Here is a 25,866-nt window from a genome sequence, read left to right on the forward strand (position 1 = left end):
ATAATATAGGGGGTCAGCAATGCCAAAGGTTGGTGAAATCAGGGGTCCATCATCCAGGGATAATTCCAAAAATCATCCGGTTTATTCTCCTGGAGCTCCCGCAACAAAGACATATGACATAATTGGTCACAATTAATAAAAACAACCAATTTTTAGTCCAAAAAAATCCTCCTCCTCCTGTTCCTGGACTGGACTTGGGTCAAAGCAATAACTACAAGGCCAATAATAAAAATAAACAAACAAGTTATCTCCTCCTCTCCTCCGAAAGAGCTGAAAAAACACGTAGTACGTCACTACGTGCGCATTTGTTAGCCGACAACGCCTGTCTTCACGCCAAAGATGAAAAAAAGGCATTCGATTCTCCCCTCCCCCCAGGAATCTAATGGTATGGCTAGGGTAAATAGAACTGAAGCAGCTGTTATAGGCACTCTTGACGAGTTCCTAACTAGCCCACCCTTTCTGGCAAGATCCATCCATTCACAGAAGCTGTACTACAGCTTCTAAAATGAAACATGATCTATACATGGAGGATAGGTAAATGATTAAAGTGGTTGTTAACCCACTTCTATTAACCACTACAGCCCCGGACCAATAAACACCTTAAGGACCAGAGGTCTTTTTCCAATTTCGCACTGCGCTGCTTTAACTGGTAATTGCGCGGTCATGCAATTATGCACCCAAACTAAATTTGCGTCCTTTTCTTCCCACAAATAGAGCTTTCTTTTGATGGTATTTGATTGCCTCTGCGATTTTTATTTTTTGCGATATAAATGGAAAAAGAGCGAAAATTTTGAAAAAAAAAAAAAAAGATATTTTCTTCTTTGTTATAAGAAAAATCGAATAAACTAAATTTTAGTCATACATTGAGGGCAAAATTTATTCAGCCACGTCTTTAGTAAAAAAAATGTCAATAAGCGTATATTTTTTGGTTTGCGCAAAAGTTATAGCGTCTACAAACTAGAGTACATTTTCTGGAATTTACACAGCTTTTAATTTATGACTGCCTATCTCATTTCTTGAGGTGCTAAAATGGCAGGGCAGTACAAACCCCCCCCAAATGACCCCATTTTGGAAAGTAGACACCCCAAGGAAATTGCTGATAGGTATGTTGAGCCCATTGAATATTTATTTTTTTTGTCCTAAGGGATTGAATAATGACAAAAAAAAAAAAAAATTTACAAAAAGTTATCACTAAATGATATATTGCTCACACATGCCATGGTTATATGTGGAATTGCACCCCAAAATATATTCTGCTACTTCTCCCGAGTATGGGGATACCACATGTGTGGGACTTTTTGGGAGTCTAGTCGCGCACGGCACCCCGAAAACCAATCACCACCTACAGGATTTCTAAGGGTGCAAATTTTTGTATTTACTCCTCACTACCTATCACAGTTTCGAAGGCCATAAAATGCCAAAATAGCACAAAACCCCCCAAAAATGACCCCATTTTGGAAAGTAGACACCCCAAGCTATTTACTGAGAGGCATGTTGAGTCCATGGAATATTTTATATTTTGCCACAAGTTGCGGGAATATTACAAACTTTTTTTTTTTTTTTGCACAAAGTTGTCACTAAATGATATATTGCTCACACATGCTATGGGCATATGTAAAATGACACCCAAAAATACATTCTGCTGCTTCTCCTGAGTACAAGGATACCACATGTGTGGGACTTTTTGGGAGCCTAGCCGCGTACGGGACCCCGAAATCAAAGCACCGCCTTCAGGATTTCTAAGGGCATACATTTTTTTTTTTACTCCTCACTACCTATCACAGTTTTGCAGGCCATAAAATGCCAAGATGGCACAAAGCCCCCCCAAATGACCCCATTTTGGAAAGTAGACACCCCAAGCTATTTGCTGAGGGCCATGTTGAGACCATTGAATATTTTTTTTTTGTCCCAAGGGATTGAATAATGACAAAAAAAAAAAAAAAATTTACAAAAAGTTATCACTAAATGATATATTGCTCACACATGCCATGGTTATATGTGGAATTGCACCCCAAAATATATTCCGCTACTTCTCCCGAGTATGGGGATACCACATGTGTGGGACTTTTTGGGAGTCTAGTCGCGCACGGCATCCCGGAAACCAATCACCACCTTCAGGATTTCTAAGGGTGCAAATTTTTGATTTCACTCCTCACTACCTATCAAAGTTTCGAAGGCCATAAAATGCCAAAATAGCACAAAACCCCCCAAAATTACCCCATTTTGGAAAGTAGACACCCTAAGCTATTTACTGAGAGGCATGTTGAGTCCATGGAATATTTTATATTTTGCCACAAGTTGCGGGAATATTACAAACTTTTTTTTTTTGCACAAAGTTGTCACTAAATGATATATTGCTCACACATGCTATGGGCATAAGTCAAATTACACCCCAAAATAAATTCTTCTGCTTCTCCCGAGTACGGGGATACCACATGTGGGGGACTTTTTGGGAGCCTAGCCACGTACGGGACCCCGAAAACCAAGCACTGCCTTCCAGATTTAAATATAAAATGCTACCAAAAAAAACTGTTAGCGATCGCAGGGATCAGGCCTGACTCTGCGATCGCTGCAGTTATGTGTTTAGTGTTTTGTAAGTGACAGTTATCGATCGATACTGCACTTTGGTGGGCTGGGCAGAGGGGCAAAACGCAGGTGCCAGCAGGTATCTGGGCTGATCCCGCTAACAATGCGTTTTTTTGGAACCCTGAACTGCTGGGGACGCTAGTATAGATCTGATCAGATCAGATATTGATCTGTTCAGATTCTATACCACTACGGGAGGTTTATGCTTTGCGTGTGGGTGTTAGCGGTACTGGCACTAACCTAGCGCTGCCTGGGGCGACACAGACCCTGACCCTAAAACCTAATTGATATCACCCGCCGGGTGATCAGGGGGTTAAACCTTTATTGGGTAATAAATGGTGGGTGCCCTGATGCTATAAAAAGCAAACTAACCAGAGTCACCCGTAACACTTATACGGTGATCAGTGGTGAAAGGGTTAACTAGGGGCAATCAGGGGGTTAAAACCATTATTGGGTAGTATATGGGGGTACCTAACGCTATAAAAACCTGGCGGTGAACCTAAAAAAATAACTAGCTACCTAACGACACTAGTGACACTGATGCAGTGATCAGAAAAATGATCGCTTAGTGACACTGGCAAAAGGGGGTGAAAGGGTTAACTAGGGGCAATCAGGGGGTTAAAACCATTATTGGGTAGTATATCGGGGTACCTAGCGATATAAAAACCTGGCGGTGAACCTAAAAAAAATAACTAGCTACCTAGCGACAGTAGCGACACTGATGCAGCGATCAGAAAAATGATCGCTTAGTGACACTGGCAAAAGGGGGTGAAAGGGTTAACTCTAGGGGCAATCAGGGGGTTAAATCTTTATTGGGGGGTGATAGGGGGCTACCCTGGACCTAACACTAACTGCCCTGACAGTTTTAACTGTTACAACTGACACTGAATGCATTGATCAGTAAAGAAATGATTAATGCAATCAGTGACACTGTGACTGGGGGGGGGGGGATTGTGTGCCTGTGTGTACCTACATGTCAGTGTAGTGTTGGTGCACACTTAATTTTAGTCTTCTCCTCGTAGTCCGGTCAAAAAGACCACCCCGAGGAGAATGACATCACTTCCTCCTTCCTGTGTAAACAATACACAGTGGGAGGAAGTTCGTCATTGGCCAGGAGCGATCCAGAGGGGGTGGCCAGAAACCAACGGCCATCCCCCTCATCACGGATCGCTTCTGCAGCGAACCGGACCGCCGTATCCAGCGGGAGGGGGTCCGATCGGACCCCCCACCCGCTGGAAGGCAGGCACGTACATCTACGTGCTTGTGCCTGCCTGTGCCATTGTGATGACGTACAATGGCAATATGGCGGTCCTTAAGTGGTTAAATGCTCCCATCCTCTCTGCACCATTATATAAATTGCCCCTGAGTTCTGTAAAAAATCTGCCCGATTGTACCTGTATGAGCTCTGGTACAAGCAGAGACAGGCGGAGAGGGGAGGGGGGAGAATGACACAGAAGACAGATAGCAGGCTGCGGATGACGGAGGCACTCAAGTGGACCATGATGTCAGCAGCCATGATTATTGTGGTCAGTTTGCAGAGGGGTGGGCGTAGTCAGGCAGGATCAGCCAGGTATTTCAGTTGATACAAGGGTACAAATTACACAGCACAGGCACTGTGCTGTATAACAGGCTTTGAGGGAACAGAATATTTGTTTTTTGGGGGTTAAATGCTTTAAAACGTCCGTCCCCCATTCATAGAAGCTGTAAAGCTGTAGGTAGGTCTCTATGAATGAAGGAGCTGGGCGGAGAGAAGGCACAGTCGGCCACTTTTGTTAAATTGACCGTCACAGCCCCATGGTTCTATTAACCTCTTCTGCACCGAAAAATTACAGCAGCAGTGAGGAGAATGGATGGAGGAGAATATCAGAGACAGCAGTACATGGGACACATCCTACCTACCGTAAGTAATGTCCTTTGACTTATCTTGTGTTTTTTAATTTTTACTAAACCTTGTTACCTATTTTATTACACATTTTTTTCTAGTACAAAAGTTCCTGTGTAATGATCAGTAAATACCCGTGCAAAACTGGCTTTTCCCCCCTAATACCTGCATCTAGCATACGCAACTATTTTTGATATTGATCTGACCACAGTACATGTTTATGTAACTGTGTGAATGTCTCCATTTAAACTAATGAAGTAGAGCTGCAACTAACGATTAGTTTGTCTGTCGACTAATCTATTGATTATTTTTTTGATTAGTCATCGACTATACAATTATTTTTTATTTAATTTTTTACTTAATCTAGTGTGTTCTTTTTGTGATTAGATAATTAATCCTTTGGATAACTTTACAAAAAATGATAAGTACAACTTCTAATATAATATTTCAACTTTTATTACATTTTTTCCAAAAAGTACTTCAATGTGGTAAAGTTTTTACAGTATAAAAAATTGCCAAAAATAAAATGTAAACAACACTTTAGCATCAGGCACGAATAATGGCATTGCCATTAATTCAGAGCCAGAAGCATTAAAAAATGCTATATAAAAATGCAACAAAAGCACTGCTGCTCAACACTGTACAAAAACACATGAAAGACATATACAAAAATAAAGTGCCAAAAGATAAAAGGTAAAACTTTAGGGCATGAGGCATGAAAATGCCGTAAAAATTCTGCCTAACACTTTGCAAAAGATGCATTCAGAAGGCATTATGTGGTAACCTTACTACTCAAACACACAATGCCTTCAGAATGCATCTTTTGCAAAGTGTTTGGCAGAATTTATATGGCATTATGCCTGTTGACCTAAAGTGTTGTTGTTTATAAAGTAACACCACAAAAATGCTGGTCAACATACAATAACACTAATTGTGTAATTTAATCATTACATATTTACATAGTGTTATTGTAGAGTGTTGATTGAGCAGTATTTTTGTGGTGTGTTACTTGTAATTGTAATGTAAAACATACCTGTAAGGTAACAGTTTTCAAGGGAGGAAGGAACCAAGCCCAACAAAAGCACTGCTCAACTCTGTGCAAAAATAATGTCCAATACACTGAAGGCAGCCATCTCAACATAAATACACTAATATAGCCCAACAAGAACAGTGCTTGAGTGCAAAAGGTTGGGGGCCTGTTTTACTTACTCCATTGCAATGCTATATTTTAGCATTGCAATGGAGGAAGGTTAGCATATCGACATGCTCTGAAGTTAGGCTTGCTCTTTTTTTAGTCACAATGTTGCCAGCAACTGAGAAAAGCCTTTCAGATGGGGTTGATGTTACAGGCACAGACAAGTAACTCTTTGCCAGCATGGCCAAGATGGGAAACCTCTTTTCATTTTCCTTCCACCATTTCAGCGGATTTTCTTCCTTTTGAATAGCCTGCTCACTGAAATACATGTGTATCTCATTCCTCACAACTTCACTGTGGGTTTCTTGATCTTGGATGTGACCAGTCATGTCATCCTCGCCATTACTGTGGTGGTCATCTGAATCTGAAGAACCGAGCAAAGTGTCTAACAGAGACACTTGCCTCTTCTCAGAAAATTTCATGTCTGCACTGGCTGACTGTTGTTCCTCACATCGATGTTGTGTTTGCTCTTCCTCATATCTTCTTTTCACCTCAAGAGCAAGAGCTTGGACCTTGAGGTGAACTTTTAAACTGTCCTCTGCTGGCAGGAATTTTAGTTTGCGGAATCTGGGGTCCAGGGCTGCTGCAATAAGACATATATTTTCTCCACCATCATCTGTGAATTTATTTTCCGCTCCCATCTTGATGTCATCTCTTGTGCAGGTACACCTTGGAAAGCCTTGACTGCTGCTGTCACGCAAATTGTGCTCTGTGTGGATTTCTGAAGGCCCTTTACCAGAGGAGGTAGAGCGGAACCAGTCACATAGGACTCTCCACTCAAGAAAACAGTAGCACACTCAAAAGGCTTCAGGACTTGTTCCACTTCCTCAAGTAATCTCCACTGGTCATGTTTTAAATCCAGGAATCTTCCCTCATCTGTGTGGCATCAGGATCGGAAAGAGTTGCAGTCACAGGCCACCTCTGTTCAAGCAGGCGGCTGATCATGTGTAAAGTACTGTTCCATCTTATGGATACATCATTAGTGCATGCTCAGGGGTACCCATTTGTTGCTGCTTTGCTTTAAGCTTTGTAGTGGCCAGCTCACTTTTTTTAAATGTTCCACACGGCACTTTGCAGCCCTCAGTGTCTTGCTGATCTGGGGATCCCTCGGGGCATGGTTGACAACTAACTGCAATGTATGACCAGCACACCTGAGAGAAGAGATGCCATGCTTTTCTTCCAAAATACGCAAAGCAGTGATAACATTTGCAGCGTTATCATGGACAACTACATTTACATTGGCTATGGATATCTCAAACTTTTTAGCTGCTTTTTCCACTCAGTTAACAATGTTTTCAGCTGTGTGCCGATTTTCAAGTGGCACAGTGGTCAGATTGTACGATGTAAGATTCCAGTCTTCATTGATGAAGTGGCATGTGACACCCAAGTATGCCTCTGTGGCAATACTGGTCCATGCGTCTGTGGTGAGAGCTATTTTTGATTTCACATCTTTGAGCGACGCTTTCACTCTTTCAAAATTCTCCTATTTCTTCATCCATAAGCTTAGTGAAATGGGACCTGGAGGGAAGTGTGTATCTTGGGTAAAAACGTGTTGATCATCTCACGAAATCCTTGACCGTCTACAATAGAAAGAGGTCTCATATCTTTTACAATCATCTTGAGTATGCTTTTGGTATATGCAACGGCCATTTGGGGTGTGCAAACAGTGACATCCTTTTTATGAAAGAAAAACTCCTGTACACAGCTTTACTACTTACAAAGATGGCTCGTCCGTTTGAGGTCGTAGAGCGCCAGGATGTTTTCTTCTGAGGTGCTCGTGCATCGCAGTAGTGCTGCTGTGGTACACCATTTCGGTTTTGCAGAGGGAACAAAGGACCATTTTATCTGGCCTCTGTTTAAAGAATTCCCATACCTTTGAAAGTCGTGGTCTGGCTTTTCGTGCTGCACTGGAACTTTCCCCATCCCCGGGAGGAGGAGCAGCAGCAGCCGCCATTACCCGCGAGATGAGACAAGCGTGACGCGTCAACGTCTTTCACACACGTCGACGTAGCCGATTACGTTGACGCGTCGTGGCAGCTCTACAATGCAGCTGCATTCAGATCCGTAAATAAAATAAAAAAAATTAAATGTATTTTTTTTACAGCCACGTTGAGGCCAAAAAGTGCAGCTTTTTTATGCCTAAAAGCTTTACTAAACTTTATCCTTTAGGCCTCATGCACACAAGCTTATGAAAATAAGCTTTTTTTTTCTTCCAGAATTTGCCAGAGAAAAAAAAAAAACATAATTTTTGTGCGGTTTGTCGCACAACAATTGTGGCAAAGTCACACCACATTTGGAGTGTCATTAAAAAATAATGGCACCACAAATGCGTAATGTTTTGCTGAGATTCCAGTATGCTCAGGTGTGAGGTGGTAAAAACATGGAGAGGTATGCAGGGGTGGGGTGAACTGAACAGGTGTACTTTTTTGTGCCCATGCACATGCTTTCATTTTTACCTTGAGTTAAATTTAAGGTGCAGGTGTTCTACTCACCGATCTAAAGATCATGTGTAGTGGCATAGAAATATTCAGGTTGAGTGCATAATTATTCACCACGCTGACTGTAAAAAACATAGCCACCATGATAACATAATACCTTTAACAAGAAAAGAAAAATAAGTTAGGCATGATTCAATATTGCATAAAATGTGCTGTTCAGGAACCACAAATCCACTATACCTTAATGGGATGGCAGGACGCTTTCTTCCAAAGTCTGCCTGAAATATAAAGCCTTCTATTGCTATAAATAAAAACTGTGCAAACGTTACTATATTGCCACATCCTGGATACCTCCTGAAAAGAGAAAAAAAAAAAAGTAAGAGGCGGCTCATTCACATTATCATGCTGCAGTAACACGCTACACCTGCTTGTGTGATACAGTGCATTTCAATTCCTTTGATATTACAATGCATCTTGCCAACAGACATACACTGCAGCTCAACAACCATCGGATGTGCATTGTGGGCATGTAGGTGTTACATCTACAGTTTTGGTGCATTAAGCAGCCCTTTTAATTGAATAGGCTGCCTTAAAGTGGATGTAAACCCGATTCATGAAATTCAACCTAAGCACATATATCTGTAGTTTTTCCTATCTCTCTCCAAAGCCCGTAGTCCTGTTTCTGCTGTCTCGCTGCTTTGTTATCAGCCTGAAAACTTCTGACAAGTTCTCCGTCAACCAAGAAAAATAACAGCCTGAAATATGTATCGAGAGAGGTTGCCTTGTCACAGCACATCTCTACAAGTCTCTGCCTATGTGGAGGGGGGTGTGTGGTTTCCCCAGAATAGAAAATATTCACTTAGCCCGACTCTCTATAATTCCATAAGCAGATGGGAATTTGCCCGTACTGCTGGCAGACGGGCAGTTCCCATCCCACTGCTGGAACACGGCGCTGTATACTTGATGTAGCAGAGGCCACATTAAGGTTTTACAACCCGCCCAGAAAGCGCACTTGTTAGTGCAGTGAATTGTTTGGGCCAGCTTGGCTGAAATGAACTCTTTATCCACTTTAATCCGGAAAATACCCCCTTCCTGCCCAGGCCAATTTTTAGCTTTCAGTGCTGTCACACTTTGAATGACAAATACTCAGTCATGCAACACTGTACCCAAAACACAATTTGTATCGCTTTTTCACACAAATAGAGCTTTCTTTTGGTGGTATTTAATCTCCACTGTTCTTTCTTAGTTTCTGTTATAAAATTTTGCAAATACATAATCTTTCTTCATAAATGTTCTGCTACATTTCTTTGGTAAAAATAAACCAAATGGGTGTATATTATTTGGTCTGTAGGAAAGATATAGATGTATATACAACTGAAAAATTGATCAATCTTGATGTTTGGAAGGCTCTCATTTCTTGAGGCCCAGAAAATGCCAGTACAGTATAAATACCCCCCAAATTACCCCTTTTTCTAAAGGAGACAGTCCAAGGTTTTTAGTAAGAGGTATGGTGAGTTTTTGAAGTTGTAAATTTTTTGTAACAATTTAAAAAAATATGTTTTTGTTTTACATACTGTCACCAGTGCAGTACAGCTTCAACACATAATGAACTGCACACACGATCAGAAAATCGTACAAAAAATACCACTTTCGATGTGATCGTATAATAATCTGATCATTAGCTTACAGCTTTCGAGAGCGAATCACGACAGTTCATCCAAAATTATTCGACTGGACATGCACGAACATTTTACAATACAAATACACTACAACACATTGCATCCAAATTTGTATTCTGTCATACAAATATTTTCATAACTTTAGTAAACTCTTTACTTCCGCTATGAGATTAGCTTGCAAAAAAAAAAAAAGGACCATCAGTCATATGATACTCTCGTGTGTACCAGGCATTACTGGTGTGGTAGTTAGTCAAAAAGCCTCCAAAATCAATAGGATACCATCGTCCCAATACGTATATAAGAAAAAACTGGGCATATAGCTCAGAACAACCAAGAGGAAACAGCCTCAAAGAGATGGATTTCCAATTGGTTCAGTGGGAACAGGGACTATTGCGGTATCAGAAAATATTGTGAAACAATCGTTAAAACACAATTACATTTTATTATAATTTAATCCATATAACAGATAATACAAAAACATTGCTGTAGCAGAACCACATTATTAAATCCAATCACAGGACCCAATTGGTTCACGTTCTAAACAATAAATGTTTTACGGAAATACAGGGATGACGCATAAATCCGACCGGTTTCGCGGTACTAAGAACACCGCTTCCTCAGGGAACGTCACTTTTTAAAAAATCTAGTATAAAAAAAAAAATATGTAAGTATACAATAATATCATACAAAATATCAAGGAGTTTTTTACAAAAAAAGGAAATAACAATAACAGCAGTAGTGAATAAACAATACATCAGCATTACATTAGAAAAAACAGTGTTGGATCATAACTCACCCCTGGAGCTCCCAACCTACAGCACACGAGCGACCTACTTCGAGACACCCTCAAAACAGGGTGCCCCCCCTAAGGGCGGACACGGGGGGCAAGGTGGAGAGACTCTGAGCAGCGCATACAGGGACTGAAAAGATAATGATGCAATGGTCCATTTAAATGGTGTTCAATAAAGAGGGATAAATATATCAGAGACCATGGGCTGGTAAAATAGAGCAGTATAAGGGAATAAGTAAAGAGATGGATAGATAAGATCTCTCATGTTAGCAAAAGGCACCCAGTGAGCCATGGTCAATAAAAGCAGTGTGCACCTCAGAGGATTATTGTTGTTTAAGCGGAAGACATACCCCAAATACATTGGACAGTTAGATCAAAAACTTCTAAGGTGTCACCAAATTTTCTATAAGGGATGTCCAGAAATTCAATTACAGATTTTTCCTGGTTCAGAATAAAGGGTAAGCATAGTTAGTCAATGACCAAGCATCTAAACGGACCAGGAAAGGAAATGCATGTAACTGAAGCATATATAGGGTCAGAATGAGGGGACAATACCTGAAGCTCAAAAGGTCCTACGCAGTGCTCGTCTCCACACAGGCAGCGCTCTGAAGATTCAAATCTCGAGCGCGCCATTTAAACCCCCAACCCGGAAGTGTTCAGGGCACAGTGGTGTGCTCCTTAATCCTGTCCCCGCATCACGGCGCATGCGCGGATGTACTCGTGCGCACGGCCAACATATTCCCCATGAACGGAAGACCAGGGGGAATGTCTAGGGGCGTGGCTGGGCGGGGATTTGTGTGACACAAAATCCCCGTTCGCCATCGCCTCAACCAAGCAGGGATCAGTCCGGGTCAGGCAGCCTGCGCATTGTATTGCGCTCCCATGTAAAGCTGCAGAGGATGTCTGCAGTGAAATGGGAGGTGTGAAAATCACACCAGGGTGCCACACGTCCGCCCGAGGGGGGGAGAACAAACTCCTCAGGTCTATCCAGCTGCGGGGCACGGAAGAACCAATAGGGGAAAACATAGCAGAGTCATGATCCAAGACTGTAGTACAAAGTTAGTTGCTGTGAATGGACCGGGGAGTGTCACAATGCCGCGGACCCCCGTCACCAAGCGGGGCGGCAACAAAGGCCACCCTCACCCGGTGGCTCAGGCCGGCCGCAGGTGACAGTCGCCAGACCAAGCCAGCTAACATACAAAGAAATGTATATATAAAAGTCCGAAAAGGACCGTCCTCAGAATAGCACCTGAATCATATAGGTTCCGCATTTAAAGGGGAACCAGATTTTTCTTTAAATAAATATGAAAGTTACTAAATAGTGATATGATATCACAGAATCAGTATAACCAAGCGAGTATTAGCGTCTGATGGTAAAGAATTCTTGATACTAGGAACGGCACGAGGGAGGGAAAAAGAAGGGAAGTAAGCGTAAGAAAAACGTGAAAATGGAACGGAAAAAAGGAGGAAAGAAAAAGGGAAGAGGTAAGGGGAGGGCTAATGTCACTTCCCTCACAGAAACCCTCTTCAGTCCAGTGCCCTCACACCAAATGCAAGGTTCTAGGGCATTACCTGCATTTTTTTTAAAAAAGGGGAAAAAATGTACAATGTACATGTACAACATGTAACATCTTCAAAGAAAACATTTATAGGAATGGGCTTCATTTAGGCCAGGAGGGGTGAGAGCATTCAGCCGCTCTATCCATAATGCTTCGCGTCTCAAAATGGCCTGATCCCAATTACCCCCTCTGGGGTCCTGTGGGATAACTTCAAGGACAAAGAATTTTACTAAATCAAATTGAAATTTGTGGTGTATACCCACATGGCGACCTACCGTGGTCATTTTTCCATTAGTCGAATAGTAGAGATGGTCACCCAAGCGCTGGCGTAATTCCCTGATGGTCTTCCCTACATAAAATGCTTGGCAGGCGCAGACCATCAGGTAAACCAGCCCTCGGGTGCCACAATCGGCGTGATGTGAAGGCCGAAACAACTCCCCATTCGGTAATATTGTGACTCCTCCTTCTTGAATCCATGAGCATTTAGAGCATTGGCCACATTTATAAGTGCCTCTGGGTCCCTCCAAGGATCCAGAGGGCATTTGATAGTGACTTTTTGTTAATTTATCACGGAGAGAGGTAGCTTTTTTAAAAACTAATTCTGGGGTAGATTTAACATAGTTTCCTAATATGTGATGTTCAGTCAGTAAGTGCCAATGTTGGGACAAAATATGCCGAAGTTGTTGGTGGTGAGCAGAATATTTTGTTATTATTTTAGTGGTAGGGGGCTGTTGTATACGGGCAGGGCCATAGAGCAGTGACTGGCGACTACGGGAAGAGGCTTTATTGAAGGCCTTTCTAAGATTAGTGGAGCTGTAACCTCTAACTAACAAACGGTCCCGCAATAGATTAGCCTGTCTGTGAAAATCCCCGTCCTCAGAGCAGTTCCGCCTCAACCTCAAATATTGGGCAAAGGGGATGCTGCGAACTAGAGGGCGGGGATGTGCACTAGAGGCATATAGAATCGTATTTCCAGCGGTGGGTTTACGGTAAAGGTCTGTGGTAAGAGAGCCCGAGGGATGTTTCAAGATGTTTAAATCTAGAAATGAAATGTTGTTGTTGTCCGCCGTATAGGTGAATTGTAAATTAAATTGGTTTATATTAAGAACCTTGATGAAACTATCAAGGTCCGATCTGGTGCCGGACCACACAATAAATAGGTCATCGATGTAGCGGTACCAGCACAGGACAGAATCCAGAAAAGGTTGCAAAGTATCCTCCCCAAAGATAAACCTTTCCCACGCACCTAGGTAGAGATTAGCATACGAGGGAGCACAGGAGGTGCCCATGGCCACCCCCTGTTTTTGTAGAAATAACTGATCATTAAATAAAAAATAATTCCTCGTAAGGATAAATTTAAGCAATTTCAAAATAAAGCAGTTGAGTGGCCAGGAGGCAGAGACCTGCTCCATTAAGAAAGATTCAACCATCCTGACGCCCTGCTCGTGGGGGATGCTCGAGTAAAGAGCCTCGACATCAACTGCCACGAGCAGGGCATCAGGAGGGATCTGGATACCCTCGATATGCCTCAACAGATCCGTTGTATCTTTGATGTAGGACGGTAATCCTACAACGTGAGGCATAAGGAAGGTGTCCACGAAACGGCTAGCATTTTCCGTCAGAGACCCCAGGCCTGATACAATGGGTCGGCCTGGGGGAGTTTGTAGATTCTTATGGGTTTTTGGTAGGGTATAGAAAGTGGGGGTACGTGGGGTCACAATATTGATATATTTTAAAGTTACCTCATCAATGAGGCCCTCATTATGTGCGCCCATTATCAGTTGGCGAAATTCTAGAGTGAAAGATTCAATCAAAGAAAAATCGATAGGGGAGTACCAAGATGTGTTGTGTAGCACCAAGTAACACATTGTTTGGTACTGTAGATGTGTCATGAGAACTAGGTTACCACCCTTATCAGATTGTTTGATGATTAAATCTGGGTGTTTTTGAAGTGTCCTGATTGCCAATTTTTGTCGAGGAGTTAAATTGGACGGCTGATCCGCCCATTTATATTTCTTAAGAGATTTGATAGACTCATGTAAAAAAGCCCAGATGGCAGGGCAAGTCATCAAATCTGGAAATGCGCGAGACTTGGCTTTAAGTGTTTGTTTCTTCTGTTTAGGCCCAGATGGGTCTGATAGCTCGGGTCCCTGACCAGAAGGCAGGGGATTTAGTCCCAAGGTATTCACAGTGTCCTCATCTGTGGCACAGGCACCCTCATCATAGAGGAGCATCAGGTCACGTAAGGCCCTGAACTCTTCCATGGTGAAACTTTTGGTACGCTCGGCTAGTTCTTTTTCTAGATTTAGTTTTTTACGTTCAGGATCATAAATGAATTTGTAAGTGAGATTGCGAGCGAATAAGTATAAATCTTTAATTGTTTCAAAAATGTCTATGGGTTCAGATGGGCAAAAGCCAAGGCCGAGTTGTAAAACATATTCCTCCTCTAATGTTAGTGTGATTGGCGTCAAATTAATGATGTTTAATGAAGATACCTGATCAAGGTGTGTTTCATTGCTATTGGAAGGGTACTTGGAGTTTAGGTTTTGTGTACAAAGGCGTCTAGACTGCCTTTTCTGGTGCCTTCTGGATGGGTTGAGGTTAAAAGGTTGGAGGGAAAAAGGGACTGGATTTGGGGTTGCAAGAGTTTTGGAATCACACTGTGTAATGTGGAGGCCGCTGTATCTGATTTGTTAGAGGAAGAAGAAGGAACTGTTGTACGTATGGCCTGTGAGGCTTTGGCCGATTTCCCCAATTTTCTGTCTTTTTTAGGATCTTTATGGGGTTGCCCGTTTCCAGTGAGTGATCTCTTACGTGGGAGGGTGGGGCCGTAAGACTGAGTATATTGAGATAGGGACTGTGATGATAGAGAGGATAAGGAAGAATCTGATTCGGATAATTCCATTGGTGGTCTAGTTAGGGGTTGGCGAGCGTATGCAGGATTTCTCCTGTTATAGGCTCGACCAGCCCATTTATATGCATAGCCGTCAAGGAAAGCTTGTTTATCCAATGAGAATTTACCTTGTTTTTTAAAAATGATTTCCTTATTTAATATCTCTAAACGGTCTCTAAGTTCCTTCCATTTTTCCGAGAAGGTAGTGGAAGTAGTGATATCCGGATATTGCTGTAGTAATCTATCTATTTCTTCATCTAATATGGACATATCATTCAAGTGCTGGGCCATCAATTGCTTCATTAGTTCTATGCTACATGAGGTCAGGGTCTCTTCCCAGATTTTTTTAAAATCAGTGCTGGGATCTTTTAAAGTAGGAAATACTTGTATCCGAAGGCCCAAAGGGCATATCTTTTCCTGCACATAGAGTTTGAAATATTGCATGTGCCAATGAAGATGGGATTTTCTTTTTAACAACTTAAATATTTTTTCCAAAAAGATTTTGATATCATCATCAAATTTATGACTAGTTAAACACTCAGCCTGTAAAGTGGACATGAAATCACCCCAGCTTGATCCTAAAACATCCATAGTATCAAAGGGATAATGAAATGATCGACTTGTACTCACCAGAACGCTGTACCCAAAGGATATACAGAAAAGCAAAAACAAACAAGGAGAAAAACAAAATAACTATAAGTCATTAATAAAGATTCAGGTTATAGTCTGAAGGACGAAAAATCTATATCATTAAACAGTTTATACCTTAAACAATTATTGTAAGTGAGGCATACAAGAAAATTTGGATCCCACAATCCAGGTGTGTTATCCACCCTGATATTGATAGTTAGTCAAAAAGCCTCCAAAATCAATAGGATACCATCGTCCCAATACGTATATAAGAAAAAACTGGGCATATAGCTCAGAACAACCAAGAGGAAACAGCCTCAAAGAGATGGATTTCCAATTGGTTCAGTGGGAACAGGGACTATTGCGGTATCAGAAAATATTGTGAAACAATCGTTAAAACACAATTACATTTTATTATAATTTAATCCATATAACAGATAATACAAAAACATTGCTGTAGCAGAACCACATTATTAAATCCAATCACAGGACCCAATTGGTTCACGTTCTAAACAATAAATGTTTTACGGAAATACAGGGATGACGCATAAATCCGACCGGTTTCGCGGTACTAAGAACACCGCTTCCTCAGGGAACGTCACTTTTTAAAAAATCTAGTATAAAAAAAAAAATATGTAAGTATACAATAATATCATACAAAATATCAAGGAGTTTTTTACAAAAAAAGGAAATAACAATAACAGCAGTAGTGAATAAACAATACATCAGCATTACATTAGAAAAAACAGTGTTGGATCATAACTCACCCCTGGAGCTCCCAACCTACAGCACACGAGCGACCTACTTCGAGACACCCTCAAAACAGGGTGCCCCCCCTAAGGGCGGACACGGGGGGCAAGGTGGAGAGACTCTGAGCAGCGCATACAGGGACTGAAAAGATAATGATGCAATGGTCCATTTAAATGGTGTTCAATAAAGAGGGATAAATATATCAGAGACCATGGGCTGGTAAAATAGAGCAGTATAAGGGAATAAGTAAAGAGATGGATAGATAAGATCTCTCATGTTAGCAAAAGGCACCCAGTGAGCCATGGTCAATAAAAGCAGTGTGCACCTCAGAGGATTATTGTTGTTTAAGCGGAAGACATACCCCAAATACATTGGACAGTTAGATCAAAAACTTCTAAGGTGTCACCAAATTTTCTATAAGGGATGTCCAGAAATTCAATTACAGATTTTTCCTGGTTCAGAATAAAGGGTAAGCATAGTTAGTCAATGACCAAGCATCTAAACGGACCAGGAAAGGAAATGCATGTAACTGAAGCATATATAGGGTCAGAATGAGGGGACAATACCTGAAGCTCAAAAGGTCCTACGCAGTGCTCGTCTCCACACAGGCAGCGCTCTGAAGATTCAAATCTCGAGCGCGCCATTTAAACCCCCAACCCGGAAGTGTTCAGGGCACAGTGGTGTGCTCCTTAATCCTGTCCCCGCATCACGGCGCATGCGCGGATGTACTCGTGCGCACGGCCAACATATTCCCCATGAACGGAAGACCAGGGGGAATGTCTAGGGGCGTGGCTGGGCGGGGATTTGTGTGACACAAAATCCCCGTTCGCCATCGCCTCAACCAAGCAGGGATCAGTCCGGGTCAGGCAGCCTGCGCATTGTATTGCGCTCCCATGTAAAGCTGCAGAGGATGTCTGCAGTGAAATGGGAGGTGTGAAAATCACACCAGGGTGCCACACGTCCGCCCGAGGGGGGGAGAACAAACTCCTCAGGTCTATCCAGCTGCGGGGCACGGAAGAACCAATAGGGGAAAACATAGCAGAGTCATGATCCAAGACTGTAGTACAAAGTTAGTTGCTGTGAATGGACCGGGGAGTGTCACAATGCCGCGGACCCCCGTCACCAAGCGGGGCGGCAACAAAGGCCACCCTCACCCGGTGGCTCAGGCCGGCCGCAGGTGACAGTCGCCAGACCAAGCCAGCTAACATACAAAGAAATGTATATATAAAAGTCCGAAAAGGACCGTCCTCAGAATAGCACCTGAATCATATAGGTTCCGCATTTAAAGGGGAACCAGATTTTTCTTTAAATAAATATGAAAGTTACTAAATAGTGATATGATATCACAGAATCAGTATAACCAAGCGAGTATTAGCGTCTGATGGTAAAGAATTCTTGATACTAGGAACGGCACGAGGGAGGGAAAAAGAAGGGAAGTAAGCGTAAGAAAAACGTGAAAATGGAACGGAAAAAAGGAGGAAAGAAAAAGGGAAGAGGTAAGGGGAGGGCTAATGTCACTTCCCTCACAGAAACCCTCTTCAGTCCAGTGCCCTCACACCAAATGCAAGGTTCTAGGGCATTACCTGCATTTTTTTTAAAAAAGGGGAAAAAATGTACAATGTACATGTACAACATGTAACATCTTCAAAGAAAACATTTATAGGAATGGGCTTCATTTAGGCCAGGAGGGGTGAGAGCATTCAGCCGCTCTATCCATAATGCTTCGCGTCTCAAAATGGCCTGATCCCAATTACCCCCTCTGGGGTCCTGTGGGATAACTTCAAGGAGTTCCCTGAGGAAGCGGTGTTCTTAGTACCGCGAAACCGGTCGGATTTATGCGTCATCCCTGTATTTCCGTAAAACATTTATTGTTTAGAACGTGAACCAATTGGGTCCTGTGATTGGATTTAATAATGTGGTTCTGCTACAGCAATGTTTTTGTATTATCTGTTATATGGATTAAATTATAATAAAATGTAATTGTGTTTTAACGATTGTTTCACAATATTTTCTGATACCGCAATAGTCCCTGTTCCCACTGAACCAATTGGAAATCCATCTCTTTGAGGCTGTTTCCTCTTGGTTGTTCTGAGCTATATGCCCAGTTTTTTCTTATATACGTATTGGGACGATGGTATCCTATTGATTTTGGAGGCTTTTTGACTAACTATCAATATCAGGGTGGATAACACACCTGGATTGTGGGATCCAAATTTTCTTGTATGCCTCACTTACAATAATTGTTTAAGGTATAAACTGTTTAATGATATAGATTTTTCGTCCTTCAGACTATAACCTGAATCTTTATTAATGACTTATAGTTATTTTGTTTTTCTCCTTGTTTGTTTTTGCTTTTCTGTATATCCTTTGGGTACAGCGTTCTGGTGAGTACAAGTCGATCATTTCATTATCCCTTTGATACTATGGATGTTTTAGGATCAAGCTGGGGTGATTTCATGTCCACTTTACAGGCTGAGTGTTTAACTAGTCATAAATTTGATGATGATATCAAAATCTTTTTGGAAAAAATATTTAAGTTGTTAAAAAGAAAATCCCATCTTCATTGGCACATGCAATATTTCAAACTCTATGTGCAGGAAAAGATATGCCCTTTGGGCCTTCGGATACAAGTATTTCCTACTTTAAAAGATCCCAGCACTGATTTTAAAAAAATCTGGGAAGAGACCCTGACCTCATGTAGCATAGAACTAATGAAGCAATTGATGGCCCAGCACTTGAATGATATGTCCATATTAGATGAAGAAATAGATAGATTACTACAGCAATATCCGGATATCACTACTTCCACTACCTTCTCGGAAAAATGGAAGGAACTTAGAGACCGTTTAGAGATATTAAATAAGGAAATCATTTTTAAAAAACAAGGTAAATTCTCATTGGATAAACAAGCTTTCCTTGACGGCTATGCATATAAATGGGCTGGTCGAGCCTATAACAGGAGAAATCCTGCATACGCTCGCCAACCCCTAACTAGACCACCAATGGAATTATCCGAATCAGATTCTTCCTTATCCTCTCTATCATCACAGTCCCTATCTCAATATACTCAGTCTTACGGCCCCACCCTCCCACGTAAGAGATCACTCACTGGAAACGGGCACCCCCATAAAGATCCTAAAAAAGACAGAAAATTGGGGAAATCGGCCAAAGCCTCACAGGCCATACGTACAACAGTTCCTTCTTCTTCCTCTAACAAATCAGATACAGCGGCCTCCACATTACACAGTGTGATTCCAAAACTCTTGCAACCCCAAATCCAGTCCCTTTTTCCCTCCAACCTTTTAACCTCAACCCATCCAGAAGGCACCAGAAAAGGCAGTCTAGACGCCTTTGTACACAAAACCTAAACTCCAAGTACCCTTCCAATAGCAATGAAACACACCTTGATCAGGTATCTTCATTAAACATCATTAATTTGACGCCAATCACACTAACATTAGAGGAGGAATATGTTTTACAACTCGGCCTTGGCTTTTGCCCATCTGAACCCATAGACATTTTTGAAACAATTAAAGATTTATACTTATTCGCTCGCAATCTCACTTACAAATTCATTTATGATCCTGAACGTAAAAAACTAAATCTAGAAAAAGAACTAGCCGAGCGTACCAAAAGTTTCACCATGGAAGAGTTCAGGGCCTTACGTGACCTGATGCTCCTCTATGATGAGGGTGCCTGTGCCACAGATGAGGACACTGTGAATACCTTGGGACTAAATCCCCTGCCTTCTGGTCAGGGACCCGAGCTATCAGACCCATCTGGGCCTAAACAGAAGAAACAAACACTTAAAGCCAAGTCTCGCGCATTTCCAGATTTGATGACTTGCCCTGCCATCTGGGCTTTTTTACATGAGTCTATCAAATCTCTTAAGAAATATAAATGGGCGGATCAGCCGTCCAATTTAACTCCTCGACAAAAATTGGCAATCAGGACACTTCAAAAACACCCAGATTTAATCATCAAACAATCTGATAAGGGTGGTAACCTAGTTCTCATGACACATCTACAGTACCAAACAATGTGTTACTTGGTGCTACACAACACATCTTGGTACTCCCCTATCGATTTTTCTTTGATTGAATCTTTCACTCTAGAATTTCGCCAACTGATAATGGGCGCACATAATGAGGGCCTCATTGATGAGGTAACTTTAAAATATATCAATATTGTGACCCCACGTACCCCCACTTTCTATACCCTACCAAAAACCCATAAGAATCTACAAACTCCCCCAGGCCGACCCATTGTATCAGGCCTGGGGTCTCTGACGGAAAATGCTAGCCGTTTCGTGGACACCTTCCTTATGCCTCACGTTGTAGGATTACCGTCCTACATCAAAGATACAACGGATCTGTTGAGGCATATCGAGGGTATCCAGATCCCTCCTGATGCCCTGCTCGTGGCAGTTGATGTCGAGGCTCTTTACTCGAGCATCCCCCACGAGCAGGGCGTCAGGATGGTTGAATCTTTCTTAATGGAGCAGGTCTCTGCCTCCTGGCCACTCAACTGCTTTATTTTGAAATTGCTTAAATTTATCCTTACGAGGAATTATTTTTTATTTAATGATCAGTTATTTCTACAAAAACAGGGGGTGGCCATGGGCACCTCCTGTGCTCCCTCGTATGCTAATCTCTACCTAGGTGCGTGGGAAAGGTTTATCTTTGGGGAGGATACTTTGCAACCTTTTCTGGATTCTGTCCTGTGCTGGTACCGCTACATCGATGACCTATTTATTGTGTGGTCCGGCACCAGATCGGACCTTGATAGTTTCATCAAGGTTCTTAATATAAACCAATTTAATTTACAATTCACCTATACGGCGGACAACAACAACATTTCATTTCTAGATTTAAACATCTTGAAACATCACTCGGGCTCTCTTACCACAGACCTTTACCGTAAACCCACCGCTGGAAATACGATTCTATATGCCTCTAGTGCACATCCCCGCCCTCTAGTTCGCAGCATCCCCTTTGCCCAATATTTGAGGTTGAGGCGGAACTGCTCTGAGGACGGGGATTTTCACAGACAGGCTAATCTATTGCGGGACCGTTTGTTAGTTAGAGGTTACAGCTCCACTAATCTTAGAAAGGCCTTCAATAAAGCCTCTTCCCGTAGTCGCCAGTCACTGCTCTATGGCCCTGCCCGTATACAACAGCCCCCTACCACTAAAATAATAACAAAATATTCTGCTCACCACCAACAACTTCGGCATATTTTGTCCCAACATTGGCACTTACTGACTGAACATCACATATTAGGAAACTATGTTAAATCTACCCCAGAATTAGTTTTTAAAAAAGCTACCTCTCTCCGTGATAAATTAACAAAAAGTCACTATCAAATGCCCTCTGGATCCTTGGAGGGACCCAGAGGCACTTATAAATGTGGCCAATGCTCTAAATGCTCATGGATTCAAGAAGGAGGAGTCACAATATTACCGAATGGGGAGTTGTTTCGGCCTTCACATCACGCCGATTGTGGCACCCGAGGGCTGGTTTACCTGATGGTCTGCGCCTGCCAAGCATTTTATGTAGGGAAGACCATCAGGGAATTACGCCAGCGCTTGGGTGACCATCTCTACTATTCGACTAATGGAAAAATGACCACGGTAGGTCGCCATGTGGGTATACACCACAAATTTCAATTTGATTTAGTAAAATTCTTTGTCCTTGAAGTTATCCCACAGGACCCCAGAGGGGGTAATTGGGATCAGGCCATTTTGAGACGCGAAGCATTATGGATAGAGCGGCTGAATGCTCTCACCCCTCCTGGCCTAAATGAAGCCCATTCCTATAAATGTTTTCTTTGAAGATGTTACATGTTGTACATGTACATTGTACATTTTTTCCCCTTTTTTTAAAAAAATGCAGGTAATGCCCTAGAACCTTGCATTTGGTGTGAGGGCACTGGACTGAAGAGGGTTTCTGTGAGGGAAGTGACATTAGCCCTCCCCTTACCTCTTCCCTTTTTCTTTCCTCCTTTTTTCCGTTCCATTTTCACGTTTTTCTTACGCTTACTTCCCTTCTTTTTCCCTCCCTCGTGCCGTTCCTAGTATCAAGAATTCTTTACCATCAGACGCTAATACTCGCTTGGTTATACTGATTCTGTGATATCATATCACTATTTAGTAACTTTCATATTTATTTAAAGAAAAATCTGGTTCCCCTTTAAATGCGGAACCTATATGATTCAGGTGCTATTCTGAGGACGGTCCTTTTCGGACTTTTATATATACATTTCTTTGTATGTTAGCTGGCTTGGTCTGGCGACTGTCACCTGCGGCCGGCCTGAGCCACCGGGTGAGGGTGGCCTTTGTTGCCGCCCCGCTTGGTGACGGGGGTCCGCGGCATTGTGACACTCCCCGGTCCATTCACAGCAACTAACTTTGTACTACAGTCTTGGATCATGACTCTGCTATGTTTTCCCCTATTGGTTCTTCCGTGCCCCGCAGCTGGATAGACCTGAGGAGTTTGTTCTCCCCCCCTCGGGCGGACGTGTGGCACCCTGGTGTGATTTTCACACCTCCCATTTCACTGCAGACATCCTCTGCAGCTTTACATGGGAGCGCAATACAATGCGCAGGCTGCCTGACCCGGACTGATCCCTGCTTGGTTGAGGCGATGGCGAACGGGGATTTTGTGTCACACAAATCCCCGCCCAGCCACGCCCCTAGACATTCCCCCTGGTCTTCCGTTCATGGGGAATATGTTGGCCGTGCGCACGAGTACATCCGCGCATGCGCCGTGATGCGGGGACAGGATTAAGGAGCACACCACTGTGCCCTGAACACTTCCGGGTTGGGGGTTTAAATGGCGCGCTCGAGATTTGAATCTTCAGAGCGCTGCCTGTGTGGAGACGAGCACTGCGTAGGACCTTTTGAGCTTCAGGTATTGTCCCCTCATTCTGACCCTATATATGCTTCAGTTACATGCATTTCCTTTCCTGGTCCGTTTAGATGCTTGGTCATTGACTAACTATGCTTACCCTTTATTCTGAACCAGGAAAAATCTGTAATTGAATTTCTGGACATCCCTTATAGAAAATTTGGTGACACCTTAGAAGTTTTTGATCTAACTGTCCAATGTATTTGGGGTATGTCTTCCGCTTAAACAACAATAATCCTCTGAGGTGCACACTGCTTTTATTGACCATGGCTCACTGGGTGCCTTTTGCTAACATGAGAGATCTTATCTATCCATCTCTTTACTTATTCCCTTATACTGCTCTATTTTACCAGCCCATGGTCTCTGATATATTTATCCCTCTTTATTGAACACCATTTAAATGGACCATTGCATCATTATCTTTTCAGTCCCTGTATGCGCTGCTCAGAGTCTCTCCACCTTGCCCCCCGTGTCCGCCCTTAGGGGGGGCACCCTGTTTTGAGGGTGTCTCGAAGTAGGTCGCTCGTGTGCTGTAGGTTGGGAGCTCCAGGGGTGAGTTATGATCCAACACTGTTTTTTCTAATGTAATGCTGATGTATTGTTTATTCACTACTGCTGTTATTGTTATTTCCTTTTTTTGTAAAAAACTCCTTGATATTTTGTATGATATTATTGTATACTTACATATATATTTTTCATACTAGATTTTTTAAAAAGTGACGTTCCCTGAGGAAGCGGTGTTCTTAGTACCGCGAAACCGGTCGGATTTATGCGTCATCCCTGTATTTCCGTAAAACATTTATTGTTTAGAACGTGAACCAATTGGGTCCTGTGATTGGATTTAATAATGTGGTTCTGCTACAGCAATGTTTTTGTATTATCTGTTATATGGATTAAATTATAATAAAATGTAATTGTGTTTTAACGATTGTTTCACAATATTTTCTGATACCGCAATAGTCCCTGTTCCCACTGAACCAATTGGAAATCCATCTCTTTGAGGCTGTTTCCTCTTGGTTGTTCTGAGCTATATGCCCAGTTTTTTCTTATATTACTGGTGTGGTGGTAATCAGGGACACCGATTGGTGACAGTATGAAAAATAAAAAAAATCAATAACTTTTTTGTTTTTTACATACTCTGACCAGAGCAGTACGGTGTTACATTGTGAAAATAACTATTATAAGCATTCCTTTTTTTATAAATGCCATCCATTCACAGCCATTATTTGAGTACTATTGTGATTAGCTGTGATTGGCCACAGCTTAGCACATGGTGCATGTTGGCTGTGATTGGCCCAGTCTGTACCGTGTGATCACTGTGACTAATCAGAGAAATCAATACAATTATAAACATTGAATAGAAGCCATTCATTGTATACAATGAATGTGATTGGTGACAGTGATCAGATGGTACCAGCAGCAGCCCGGTACATTGATTTATCATGTGTTAGGTGGACACAGCTGATGACAGATCACTAGGCTCGATCCAGGGAGGACGTCCTATGGAAAACACCCACAACCACAAAACTCCCACTCAGCTGTCATGTTACATTCTAGGATGTGGGAAAGTAATTAAAAGGGACATTAAAGTGGTTGTAAACCCTTACAAACCACTTTTCACTACAGGCAAACCTATAGTAAGGCTTACCAGTAGGCACTATAGATATCTCCTAAGTCTGCACGGTTTAGGAGAGATATCCCCTGTATCGGTATCGTTCGTGCCCTTGCTTCAGATGTGCCATTACTGGCGGCTCCCGCGCACGTTATCACGGCTCAGGCCAATCACAGCGCCAGAGCCCGCGAACCAGGAAGTAACAGTCCGGAGACATGTCCCCGATCGCAGCGGTGTATGGTGACCGATGCGCCAGCTTTGATCTAAGGTATTTCATAATGAGCTAGTATGCAATACATACTAGATCAATATGCCTTTGTCTTGCAGTTTTTTTTGGATGGGTATGACCTGTATGGTTACACCGTCCTGTTATAGAAATACACCAAACACAGGCCTCCCACAACTCTCATCACCTTCTCGTATTACCCCCTATCATGTCCCCACTGCCTGTCCTTGTAGAAATAGTCTCAGCTTCCCAATGTGAACTGAGGCTCCGACCCAGAGGAGGAATGAATGAACACACATCACTGCGCTCTTATCACCCTAATAACAAGCTCTCACCTGGCTAACAGCTCTAAAAACACCACATTACTGCAACAGCCGCCGAACACTAGACCCACAGCTGCAGCCGGGTGCATGATGACAGACGACCCCTCTCCACGGCAACCAGTCCTATCCACTCCTCCGTCCTCTACACCTAGCCTGAGAAGCCGACACGTCCGCTCTAAGCGCACTGCATTCTGGGAGCTGTAGTCTCTGCGGGAGCACAGGCACGGCGAACCTTTCTCAGTGTGTACGGTATGGAGAACTACAACTCCCGACATACACCGCGGAGCCGGCAGTCGGAGAAGGAAAGGACGGCGACAGAGCCTGTCATTGGCTGCAGCTGATGAGGCGCGACTGAGAGCTAAGAAAACTGAGGATGCTGTGTGTTCGTACAGTGT

The 25,866-nt window shown here is 42.6% G+C and overlaps 1 protein-coding gene across 1 annotated transcript in view; it reads right to left on the reverse strand.

Annotated features, from left to right (window-relative positions):
• SLC35B4 (solute carrier family 35 member B4) overlaps positions 1–25,665 on the reverse strand; it is a 71,736-nt gene extending 46,071 nt beyond the window's left edge. The window contains exons 1-3 of the mRNA XM_077470792.1: positions 25,484–25,665; positions 8,342–8,455; positions 8,156–8,258 (exon numbers count right to left, since the gene is read on the reverse strand). Of these exons, the coding sequence (XP_077326918.1) occupies positions 8,156–8,258; positions 8,342–8,455; positions 25,484–25,560 (294 nt within the window). The 5' untranslated portion in view covers positions 25,561–25,665. The remainder of the gene's footprint in view (positions 1–8,155; positions 8,259–8,341; positions 8,456–25,483) is intronic.
• Positions 25,666–25,866: the final 201 nt, after the last annotated feature.

This window comes from Lithobates pipiens, unplaced genomic scaffold (genome assembly GCF_037356315.1).
Source record: "Lithobates pipiens isolate NorthernLeopardFrog02 unplaced genomic scaffold, aLitPip1_a1.2 Scaffold_8, whole genome shotgun sequence".
Classification (NCBI taxonomy): domain Eukaryota; kingdom Metazoa; phylum Chordata; class Amphibia; order Anura; family Ranidae; genus Lithobates; species Lithobates pipiens.